The sequence below is a fragment of the Limulus polyphemus genome, unplaced genomic scaffold (assembly GCF_000517525.1).
Source record: "Limulus polyphemus unplaced genomic scaffold, Limulus_polyphemus-2.1.2 Scaffold92, whole genome shotgun sequence".
NCBI lineage: Eukaryota > Metazoa > Arthropoda > Merostomata > Xiphosura > Limulidae > Limulus > Limulus polyphemus.
Window position 1 is genome coordinate 314,691 of NW_013665702.1, and position 13,493 is coordinate 328,183.

The following is a 13,493-nucleotide window of genomic DNA, read 5'->3' on the forward strand; positions in this document are numbered from 1 at the left end:
ATTTATATTAGTTGTTCTGTAGAACAACTAATTTAGTTAGTATAAATCAGTTAATGACGAAAATTTAGGTGTCTATTTACTTGTGACCACTCAGTGTATATCTATCAGTCACTGAACGATTTCGGACAATGAAATAATTACTTTTTTCTTTGTTGTTAAGCACATAGCTACAATGGGCTACCTGTGCTGTGCTCACTACGGGTATCGAAACCCGATTTTCAATGTTGTAAACCCACTGACTTACCGCTGATCCACTGGGGACAAAACAAGTTACAATGAAAAACCAAAGTACCTTACTGTTGCTGTCTGTTTTAGAGCTGTGTCTACCACATGGAATCGAATCCCGGATTTTAGCGTTCCATTGGGCGATCTAATTATTTCATTCTATCCCTTGTCATTCGCGTTCCTTGTCCTGTTTTCATTGGCTTCTATCATTTACGAATTACCTTTGTTCCTGATTATTAACTTCAACAGGAATTCCATCATGACTGCATCCACAACGCTTGCATTTCATGACATCACACCTTCCAACGTTGCGTTTGTAACTAAGATTAGGATAAACATGACTTTTAAACATGTTCTCGTGTATATTGTCTAGTGTAGCACCGAAAACAGATCTTCTATCAGATAGATGATGATTAAATGATGATTTTCTTTTTGAAAGACAACACTGATAAAGACAAAAGTTGTAGTATTCGAAGGTCCTAGCACTAAGTTATCGTTAAAAGGTAATTTTAGCTGTTTTTTTTATCGTTTGACGGATATTGCTATGACTAATACATCCAATTTTCCAATTTTATTGCAAATAAATAGTTTTAATAAAATATAAAAATTTACCAGTGTTCTGTTTCAGTTTACAGTTTTTGCAAAACAAATAATAGGTAATGGAACTCGAACTTTTCAATCTGAAATCACGTTATGAGCACGTGGGCTTAACCGACAGATCAGATATTCCTAGGATTCAAAAATGGCTGTTGCTGATTTGGAAATAATGACCAGAGGAAGGCAATCAACTAGCAGCACACGCTGCCACAAGGATTTTGACCAGTTCTTTAATTCGATTGGCGGGATTGACTGTCTCTTTTATAACACACCCACAACTGAAAGTGTAGAGCGTGTTCACAGGTGTCATATTTCGAAGCCCGAACCATTCCGATTCGCAGCCTGATAGGATAACCACTAGGACACTAGGACATGAATAAGTTATTTGACACTGTATAACCTTATTTTCCATAACAGGAAGACAATTTTCACTTCAACATTTATGGGAGGTCCTTGACTTAATGAACAGCATACTTTGGAAGGCCCGGCATGGCCAGGTGGTTAGGGCTCTCGACTCGCAATCTGAGGGTCGCGGGTTCGAATCCCCGTCACACCAAACATGCTCGCCCTTTCAGCCGTGGGGGCGTTATAATGTGACGGTCAATCCCACTATTCGTTGGTAAAAGAGTAGCCCAAGAGTTGGGTGATGTCTAGCTGCCTTCCTTCTAGTCTTACACTACTAAATTAGGGACGGCTAGCGCAGATAGCCCTCGTGTTGCTTTGCGCGAAATTCAAAACAAACAAACAAACATACTTTGGAACGACATAGAAACGTCCAGCTATCAGATTTAAATTACTCCTTATTGTCAGTTTCCAAGTTATAGCGTTCAGAAGTATAATCATCTCATATTCAAAGTTTGAAAGACAATAGCTATAAAAGACAGTTCGCATTGTTGCAATTTAAAATTGTTGTTATTAACCCTAATCAAATTCTGAGAGAAGAATAAACTTTAACAATTTACTAAAGAATAGAACTGATAACTTATGTTTGTAGTGGATAACACAGCGTTGAACAGTGAATTACACAAATCTCTGTCAATAAAAAAGCATTTTTCCTTACAGTGAAACATTTCATTTGTTTAACTATATATAAAAAAGAAGTAATTATTCAGACTTAATCTATCTCTGAATACGTATATAAAATGTTTAAATAAGTCAACCTTGTCTCTGTTTTATCACTTCGTAGATAAAGTTGAAGAACTTCGCAGTTATTCATCGTAAGGATAAAGCTTGTTAACTGGTATGTGAACCGGTTATAATCTATGCTGTGAAATTACTGGATGTCATCGTACTCTTAGGGTAACACTAGAGTATAGAACTCTCATTGTAACCCTTGAGTTTAATACTCTTACGGTGACACTAGAGTTTAGTACTTTCATAGTAATACTAGAGTATAGAACTATCATAGTAACACTAAAGTATAGAACTCTCATTGTAACCCTTGAGTTTAGTACTCTTACGGTGACACTAGAGTTTGGTACTTTCATAGTAATACTAGAGTATAGAACTATCATAGTAACACTAAAGTATAGAACTCTCATAGTAACACTAGAGTTTAGTACTCTTACGGCGACACCAGAGTTTAGTACCCTCATGGTGACACCAGAGTTCAGTACTTTCATAGTAACACTAGAGTATATAACTCTCATAGTAACACTAGAGTTTAGTACTTTCATAGTAACACTAGAGTATATAACTCTCATGGTAACACTAGAATTTAGTACTCTTACGGTGACACCAGAGTTTAGTACTTTCATAGTAACACTAGAGTATATAACTCTCATAGTAACACTAGAGTTTAGTAATGTTACGGTGACACTAGAGTTTAGTACTTTCATGGTGACACTAGAGTTTATTACTTTCGTAATAACACTAAAGTATAGAGCTCTCATAGTAACACTAGAGTTTAGTACTCTTACGGTGACACCAGAGTTTAGTACTTTCATAGTAACACTAGAGTATATAACTCTCATGGTAACACTAGAACTTAGTACTCTTACGGTGACACCAGAGTTTAGTACTTTCATAGTAACACCAGAGTATATAACTTTCATAGTAACACTAGAGTTTAGTAATGTTACGGTGACACTAGAGTTTAGTACTTTCATTGCGACACTAGAGTTTAGTACTTTCACGATTTCACTAGAGTTTATTACTCTCACGATGACACTAGAGTTTATTACTCTCACAGTAACACTAGAGTTTAGTACTTTCACGATTTCACTAGAGTTTATTACTCTCACGATGACACTAGAGTTTATTACTCTCACGATGACACTAGAGTTTATTACTCTCACAGTAACACTAGAGTTTAGTACTTTCACGGTGTCACTAGAGTTTAATACTCTCACGATGACACTAGAGTTTATTACTTTCATGGTGCCACTAGAGTATAGAATTCTAATAGTCACTCTCACGGTGACACTAGAGTTTAGTACTTTCATGGTGACATTAGAGTTTAGTACTTTCATGGCGACACTAGAGTTTAGTACTTTCAGGGTGGCGCAAGAGTTTAGTACTCTCACGGTGACACTAGAGTTTATTACTTTCGTAATGACACTAGAGTTTAGTATACTCACGGTGATACTAGAGGTTAATACTCTCACGGTGCCACTAGAGTTTAGTACCCTCATGGTGACACTAGAATACAGAACTCTCATAGTAACACTACAGTTTAGTATTTTCATGGCGACACTAGAGCTTAGTACTTTCACTGTGACGCTAGAGCATAGAACTCTCATAGTAGCACTAGAGTTTAGTACTCTTACGGTGACACCAGAGTTTAGTACTTTCATAGTAACACTAGAGTTTGGTACTTTCACGGTGGCGCAAGAGTTTAGTACTCTCACGGTGACACTAGAGTTTATTACTCTCACGGTGACACTAGAGTTTAATACTTTCATGGTGACAGTAGAGAATAACAATTTAGTTTCATTTTGCGTTTAGTTAAAATTAGCTTTTATATACATATACGTGTGTGTGCGTCTTTAGAAAACAAGTTAACATTTTGCACCAACGAAATTAAATTATTCGTTATTAGTCATTCTCAATTATATCAATTAAGTAGCTGTGCAATTTGACTAATTTTCTGAACGGCAAATTACCTACCTAACTTTGTTCTTGGTGAAAGCCCAACATATCAGCGGAAAGTCTATTAGTAAAAGTGAGCCCTCGGTCTATAATGAACTTTATTTTTAAAGCTCTTGTGATGTGTTAAGCATCTTGCCTTAAAAGTTTTGAAGGTTATTTTCTCTTGAAAACGTAGAAAACACGCAATTTTTTTTTAAAATGAGCAAATTTTCTGAGAGGATTTTCAGTAGCTTTCATTCTCCAATACAATTGTTGTAAGACAGGGGAAGTGGATCTGAAGTGAAGAAGTGTAGCAGTTGAGTTGAAAAACTTGGCAGAAATAATAAAGCTATTGCGTTAAATCTTGTTCAAAGCAGCCCATTTCACAGTAAAGATGTAGTCAGGATTTCTACTGTCGGAATTTGGTACATTTAATGCATTAAATTGAATAATATTCTTGAATTTTGCTTCTACTGAAAACTATGTTCTACATCAAAGGAAGTAAGAAATATCCTAGAAAATATTTTAATTATGAAATCCTTCTCTAATTGAGGCTTAAGCGCTTTTTCTAACCCTAGTATAAACCAGAAGTTTGAATTGTTACCCCTCTTCACTTCAGATCCACTTCCCCTGTCTTACAACAATTTTCTTGGAGAATGAAGGCTACTGAAAATCGTCGCAGAGATTTTGCAAATTTTTAGCAAATCTATGCGTGTTTTCCATGTTTTTTCAGGAGAAAAAAAGACGGAGGAGTACAGTCTCCTTCAAATAACCTTCAAAACTTTTAAGGTAAGATATTTAAAGTGCATTATAAGAGCTTCAAAAATAAAGCTCATTAAGGACTGAGAGTTCACTTTTACTAATAGACTTTCAGCGAATCTATGGGGCTTTCACCAAGGGCAGAGCTGGGTAGATAATTTGCCACTCAAAATTTATTTTAAACTGCACATCTACTTAATTTATAATTAAACATAAATATTTAGTCGATGAAATAAATAATAAATGGAATTAGCTAAAAGAATCATAAATATAAGGACGTTTACGTTTCGAAGAGGAAAAATCCCTGCTCATTCAACAACAGTAATAAACGACATTTTCTATTTAATGACACAAACCCATATATATGCATTAACAATGTCAAAGGCTTCCAACATTTACCGTTATAATGTTATTTTTTAAATAATGCATATCATTATATAGAAAAATATTATGACGTACTTTCACGCAATGCATAGAAAACTAGTAAAATATAATGAACATTGATCAATACACCATACCCACGGATCAATGGCACGTGCTCAGGTATTTTACATAAGGTATAATCTGGGTAAGTAAACAGAAAGTATACAAGCACGTATAAGAAGCTTCACCCTTGATATTTTAACATTAGGATATCCAATCAACCTTTTCCTCCTTTTATGATTACTAGAAAAAGCTTTATTTTATATTCTCTTCTGTTTATATACGAAAACTGCTGTTAGCACACGATGTTGACATTTAAAGTATACACAGAAAGTTTAACGTGATAAATATCCCTCGCAATGTTATTATAAATGCTCGGTAAACAGTTTCATAGCATCGTTTGCATTAACCAAACATGGAAATACGTTAATAAAGAAATAACTTAGTATCGTTTGTGTTAATCAAACACCGGAAACACTTTAATAAAATAAATACCGTTTTATCCTTTGCAAGCATGAATTATAAGTAATGATTTAAATGTGTACTCTATGCAGTCTAATGTATTTGAAAAAATTATACATCACTGTTAATTCCACGATACTCATAACATGATTTTTTTTTTCAAACGCATATTACCTCTCAAATTAAAAACATGAAGTTTATTTAAGTAAGAAAAGCATGTGAGATCACAAAACGGAATAGTTCACACAGTATTTCCCGAAAGCTGATTTAAGCTACCAAATTTACATCCGACATGGGTGTCAAGTGAATGATATCGTAAGATCTTGAAAATACTGTTAAGCATTAAGTTATACAAGGTGGGATTTTCAAGTTTAAATGCTTTCAAAGCATAAAACAACAATTTACATATATATTAAAGAGTTTGAAACTTTTAGAGCAAGTATAAGTTTAAGTGACTTCATGGTCCATACTTCATAATACATTTAGTAGTTTTCAAAGTGTTGGTGGCTTCTCAAAATTTCAGTTCGCGTATTAGATCTAAAGAGGAAAAACAATCTTTCTTTCTTTAATGTTTTACCAGAAATATCTAATTACTGTCCTACAGAGAGGAACCCTTTCTTCTTTGTTCTGATATACGTCTCATATCGTAACGCAAAAGGTATCCATTTGGCGTGAAAGATCCCGCCAAAATTAGATTTGGGTCTGAAAGCTATTGTGTTCTGATGGATACAAAATCTGTTCATTCGAGTTGGTAACAGCTTTTTCAGATTTAGAAGCAAAGCTAACATATTTATGTTGATGTGACATCACTCTTATCAAGCACTATGTTTAAAAGGACAACCTGGTTTAGGTCATAATATTTTTTTTTCTTTGTCAAAAAAGGAAATACATAGAGTTTTACCGAAAATATGTCACGTAGATAGCAGTACACACATATCTTTAACAAAGAAGCGATCATGTACTTTTTATGGAGCTCAGTTTAATACTTTTATTGACAGGAATACAGTTAAAATAACTATTCTATGGCGACTTCTAATCAAGATTTTCCAGAGCAAGTTAATTAAGCAACACAATGGACTATTTGTTCTCTGTCCACAGCGAGGAAGAGAGCTTTGCCATTTAGGGTTATAAGTTCGTAAACTTAAGCTGACCTATAAGAGGGCAAACATCAATGGAAATGTATCATTTAGTACCATAGATGAATTGGTGCTTCATACTTTGAGATGAAGAAGGTAACAGCAATCTTGCCTCTTAACCCTCAAAACAAAAACAGACATTAGCTTTTTGTCGAGTAAACTTCTATCGTGTCTACCCTAAAACACTATAATTTTGTTTCGAAAAGCTTAAGCATTTGAAATTATAACTGCTATTGTCTGTGTATTAAGCCTTAGTTCACAATGCGTAGGGTACTGATAAAGTTTATGTTACAGTAAATATTTTTCTAATATTATCACTTCAGGTGAAGACACGTACATGATAGTTTTATATGAATTTTGGGCTACCGTTATATATCTGAACTTATATAACTTACATTTGTATTTATAATTTGTATAAATAATCACATGTTCCTCATAACGAATACATATAACGACGTACTTGGACGCACACACACAAATCTACTTGTTATTTTTATTCTACAGTTAACGTTAAATAACAAAATCTCCTTTTTTTCGTGTTTTTTATTTACCGTTGATTTATTTACCATCAACCAATTTATAAATAATCAGTAACGGTTTTTATCACAAAGAGATTTCTTATTTTTAAAAGAAAGCTTCTATTAACAAAATTTCTAAATATTTCTTATATATATTTGCGAAATGTGGAATTGTATTTGGCATCAAACCATCCCAATGTCACAGAACTGTATAATTGTTTTGTTTTCTATTTTAGAACCAGAATGAAGTTTCCTACGTATGGATTTTGTATTTTGTTTATATTTCACGTCGTTATACAAATTCAATCCAAACCGACAGACACCGACATGACACTAGACGATGCACTAGCAAATGTGGAAAACGAAGCTGGTGATAAAAGAGGTTGGAATAACCTTTCCGGAATGTGGGGCAAACGAGGTTGGAACAACTTATCAGGGATGTGGGGCAAACGAGGCTCTAGCTGGAACGACTTGTCCGGAATGTGGGGCAAGCGAGGGTGGAACAATCTATCAGAAATATTGGGAAAACGAAGCTCTGGATGGAACAACTTGTCTGGAATGTGGGGTAAGCGAGGATGGAATAACCTGTCAGGAATGTGGGGGAAAAGAAGCAGTAAATGGAACAACCTGAAAGGTCTTTGGGGTAAACGAGCCATATCTCCGCTTGACGAAGAAAGGATAGCCTGGGATATTGTAGAATCTGGTATTTATGTTTTATGTATAAGTAGATGTAAAAATTATTATGCTTAGCTTCGTCCTGTTTATTATTCAAGTGATATCTTAAACATGCCATAAATTCAAAAAAATTATCCTGTATGTACAACAGAATTAATGAATAATATTAAATGAACATACATGTACTATGAAATTAGGGAATTATATTAAATTATCATGCATGTATTAAATATCTAATGAATGATATTGAGTTATCATCGATGTACTATAGATTAGTGAATGACATTAATGTCAATTCATGTACTACAAATTTAGTGAATGATACTAATGTTCATGCGGGAACTATAAATTCATTGGGTGATATAAATGATCATGTATGCACTATAAAATTAGGGAACGATATTGAATTATGCATGTACTACATAATTAGAGAACGATATTGAATTATGCATGTACTTAATATGTAATGAATGATATTAAATGATTATGAATGTGTTACAACTTTAGTGAATGATATTTCCTACTTTATATTTAAGTCATTAGGACTTCATATTTTAGCACAGATTTTCATTTATTCCTGTAACAACCCTGCACTACAATATCGTAATGCTGGTTGTAATGAAAAACAGTTATTAAAACAGTTCAATTGAAAATTTTATAAAGCTTCTTTACTTCTTGGTAAAAGGTTAGTTGTGACGTAAAACGCGTTGTCTGACAAGAGGATAAATAAGTACCTAGACCTAACTGGTGAACTAAAGAAGGAACGTATTATTTGTTATAACGTAAGTTACGTGATCTGCTATGCATTAATCTATTTCTTCGGTGAAACAATTTCATTCAAGCTTTCTGTAAGTAAAAGTTAAGTTAAAAAAATAGATATTGCTTTTAATGTTTAATGTTTTCTATTCTGTTCTTTTATCTCTTTTAAGCAGTCCTGTTTAATTGAATTGTAGATAGGTCTAATCAAGAGATTTATTTTAAGACTAAGAATCTGTGATTAACTATTAATTTATTACTCTGCTTGATATAGAAAATATGTGATTAGGTTATGCGAATAACATTCTGCATAATATAGAAAATTCGTAATACAGTCGTACGTTATGAGTCTCTGTAATAAGGAAAATACCTGTTCAATATGGAAAATATGTAACTAGACAGTAAAGATACCAGTCTGCGTGATGTGGAAAATTTGTGACTCGGATATATAATTATCACTCTGTGATTTGGTGATGCAGTTAACAGTCTGCGTAATATTGAAAATCAAATATTAGATCTTACAGTTATTACTTTCTGTAAAAATAGAAACATATGATTAATTAGGTCATTAGTTTACGTAATATGGACAATCTATTATTCGGTCATAGAACTTCGATCTTGTCATAAGACATTAGTATTAGGCCTATTATATTACATTCCTTATTTATTTTCTTAGGGTTTTCAAGAGTGTTATTCTGTGTAATATGATTTAATTAGGTAACAAAATTACCAGTCTTGGTAATATGAAAAACGTTACTGTGTCATACAGTTATCAATTTATGTCATGTGGAAAATCTGTTATTAAGTTATACAATCATTGCTCTGGATGATATGGAAGATCTATGGATAGAGCATAAAATTATCAATCTGTGCAATACGGAAAACATGTGATTCAGTCATATAATTAATAGTCTAGGTGATATCGAAAATTTGATAAGTCATAAGATTACTAGTCTGAATTATATGGAAAAATCTATTATTAGGTCATTGAACTAACAGTATAGTGATATAGAAAGCTGTAATTAGGACACAAAAATAATTAATTTGCCTAATCTCGAATATCTCTGATTAGGACCTAAAATTATTGGTCTGTGAATATCGAAGTCGTGTGAATAGTTTACACAATTATGAGTGACGTAATACGAAATATATTTGAGTAGGTTCCATAATTATCGATCCATGTAATATGGGAAACCTCACTTGTAGGTACTTGTAGCAGTCTTTGTAAATCTATATGCTTTAATAATTGTATAATCACATGCATGGACTTAATAAATCTTGGTACTGCATAAATATGTTTTAAATGTCAGAGTTATGTGATACTGCAGATTATCATACAAAATACAACGATATAAAGAATCAATACATATATATATTTAACCGTTTACTATAAGAATTGTTTTGATACAGAGTTTTATTCAGATAAATCACAAACCAGTTTTTCAAAGTAAAACTAATTTATTTATCCTGGACCTGATTATTGATGTGTTTATCATAACTGTACATGAATTTAGAACCGTGTCATCCTTCTAGCTTTATTTATGTAATCTCTAGACAGATAAAAACGTGGAAGGCAGCGTCTAACAGCTCAAAACACAGTTATAGAAACGATCTATGTTTGTTGTAAGTCCTTTCCATCTATATGTAGATATTTCTTCCTAGTTTGTTGTAAGAGAATAAAAAATATATCTTTCTAAAATCCGGTTTTATTAACGTTTCATCAAACGAAAGAATGATGTCTGGCACAGATGTTCCCGTGTGTTTCCAAGACCACTTTTTCTAACAACTTTTCTATTATGCCGGTTTTTTATACTCTAAAAATTCGAATATTATGTTATTCTTTTCGATATTGTTCTTCATTTGAGGAGGTGAAAATGGAAGTAGGCACACTACTTGGTTTGAATTGGTATAGCCAAAATAGCTATGAATTATGGCACATAATATTTATCTTACTATTTGGACAGTTTGTACCAAGCTTTAGAAAGAATGGACCTTATGAAATGGTTTTAATAGTCTACGAAGGAAATGATGTGAGGATTATTTTCCCTAGCTAGGCATCTACTTATGTGCTTATACGTGAATAGATTCTTCATAATTTCAGTTTTTTCTGTACTGATTTACAAAGAAGGTGTTGAATTGTGCTGATAAAAGGTTGTGAAGACAAAATGGATCTGAAGGCTGCTACCTAATGGATCTGAAGGCTGCTACCTAATGGATCTGAAGGCAGCTACCGCTCTGTTTGTAGATATACTTCGAGATTTCAGATATACGGAATAGATATCACAAAATAAAAAAATTATTGATTAGAGAACATACTATATTAACAGATAGATTTCACCGTTTTATCTCTACTGAAACAGAGATTTCATCGTTATTTACTCTGTTAACAGATATTTCAACGTTCTTTTTTACTGATAGAGGTTTTGTTTCAGTAGAGAAAAAAAATGGTGAAGCCTCTGTTTCAGTAGAGAAAAGAACTGTTAAACTTCTGCAAGTAGAGAAAAGTTCGGTGGAGGCTTCACCATTTTTTTCTCTACTGACAGATAGCTTTCATAGTTATTTTTTTTATTAACAGAGATTTTATCGTTCTTTTTTCTACTAACAGAGAGAGATTTCACCGTAAATTCATAAATTGATAGCGACTTCACCGTTTCTTTTACTATGAACAGCATTACACCGTTTTTTTCTGTACTGAATGATTATTTTAGCGTTTTTTTTTCTTTACTAACAAAGCCTTCACCGTACTTTACTTTCAGAAATATCTCTCCGTTCCTTTTTCTAGTGAAAGGTTTAACCTCTCATTTCTATCTTGAGAAAAACAAAAGGATCAGAGGAAAATGTGGGCGATGAACATAAGGAAGTTATAGTTAGAGGTAATTCCTTGACAAGGTATGTGGATAGGAGATTTGTGGAGTAATTACGGAGAAAAAGAGTTAGATTATGCTACCCAAAGACACAGATGGAGGATATAACTGACAGAGCAAGATATATAATAAAAGGGGCTAGCAATTATGCAATTTTTGATGTGTATGTAGGGACTAATGATGTAGGGAAAGATAGGTCAATGGAGCTAATTAATAAGTACAAGGGGTTGATAAAGGCAATTAAAGAAAAAGACCACAATTTAATTGTGTCAGGGATACTGCCGAGAATTAATTGTGGGGATGAAATTATGAGTAGTTCAATAGAGCTAAATGCTAGTCATAGGTTAATATGTAAAGATGAAAAGATAGGCTGGTTGGACTAGTTAAATCAGTTCAATGGGAGAAGGGAGCTTTTGGGAATGGATGGTTTACATTTAAATATGATAGGGTTCGGCTTTTTGTAAAGGCTATTAACTCAGCTGTAAGGGAAGATTTAAACAAGAACAAGAAAGTGGTGAGGTCAGGATAAACTAAATGTAAAAAAAAAAATGTAGGGAAAAGTTCAGCATAGGAAATAAGTATAGAAGTAGTTCTAAGGATAGACTTTATTATTACTATTGTATTGCTAGAAGTATAAGGATGTCTTTAGGGTACTGGTAGGAATGGGGGATTTTGATATAACTGGAATAACTGAAACATAGTTAAATGTAAATGGTTTTGATGACAGAGATTTCTTTGAAATACAGGGTTAGAGCTTATATATAAGGAAACAGTACTAAAAAGAGGGGGAGGAGGGGCTTTATATGTAAATCCTGTTGAAATTGAGGATATCAAAGATAATAGCAAGGAGATTGAATCAATTTTGGGTTTCTATAAGTAGATATAAAGGGAAAAGACTTTTAGTGGAAATTTGTTACAGACAACCAGATGATATTGATGAAATTAGTGAGAAACTTTACAGTGAGATTAAGAGTTCAGCTGTTAATGAGGTCATAATTATGGGTGATTTGAATTTCAGGAATATAGATAGGGAAATGCTGGAGTCAAACCATGAGGGAGAAAGGTTTTGGAAACTGTTCAAGATGGTTTTATTCACCAATTGTTCAAGAAACCTACTAGAAACAATACTATTTTAGATTTAGTGTCAACTTCTAATATAGAAATAGTTAAGAGGGTGGAACTTGGGGAACATCTGTGTGCAAATGATCATTGGTCTATTAGGCTTGATGTTTTGCAGCATATGGAAATGAGGAATAACGATATTTTGGTTACGAAGTTCAAAAAAAGCAAATTTTGAAGGAATGTAACAAGAATTATCTGTTGTGAATTGGGCAGCTAAGTTATTTGAAGTCACTGATCAAATGTGGAAAAGTTTAAGGACAAATTGTTAAATATTGAAGATAAACATATTCCTTATACAAAGAAAAGGGTGGCTGCAAGTATAAAACCAGGTTGGCTCATAAAGAGTATAAAAGATAAAATTAAAGAAAGGTATCACAAATTTAAGAAATTTAAATTGACTGATATGGCAGAAGATTTATAATATCAAGAAATTTGGTCAAAAAGGATGTACGAAAAGAGGTTGGCTGAAAATGTACGAATTAGCAGTAAGTATTTCTTTAAATACATTAAAGGTAAACAAAATGTTAGGATAGGGGTAGGACCCTTGAGGAATGATAAAGGAAGGCTTGTATCTGATGATTGTGAAATGGCTAGGTTATCAAATTCTGCTTTTTGCTAATAAAGATTTAAACAGCATTCCACATCTTGAACAGTTGATAGATGGAAACAAGATCGAACAAGGTGACTGTATTAATTCAGAGCTTGTTAAGCAAATAATGGGAGGTTTAAAGAACAATAACGCTCCTGGGCGAGATAATATTTCCCCAAGGGTTTTGAAAGAGGTTAAGGATTGGATATGTGAGTTTTGAATAGTGGGCAAGTACCAGAGGATTGGAAGTTAGCTAATGTAACTCCTCTTTTCAAAGGAGGTGATAAAAATTGTCTCA

General features: G+C 33.2%; 1 protein-coding gene across 2 annotated transcripts in view; it reads left to right on the forward strand.

The window, feature by feature from the left end:
- Nucleotides 1-13,493, forward strand: part of LOC106468905 (prothoracicostatic peptide-like) — a 37,440-nt gene that overhangs the window by 14,034 nt on the left and 9,913 nt on the right. Inside the window, exons 2-3 of one of the 2 annotated variants that reach the window (XM_022397959.1) lie at nucleotides 2,009-2,062; nucleotides 7,426-7,892. In XM_022397959.1, the coding sequence (XP_022253667.1) occupies nucleotides 7,433-7,892 (460 nt within the window). In that variant the 5' untranslated portion in view covers nucleotides 2,009-2,062; nucleotides 7,426-7,432. The remainder of the gene's footprint in view (nucleotides 1-2,008; nucleotides 2,063-7,425; nucleotides 7,893-13,493) is intronic. The other variant, XM_013929359.2, reaches the window with a different exon arrangement.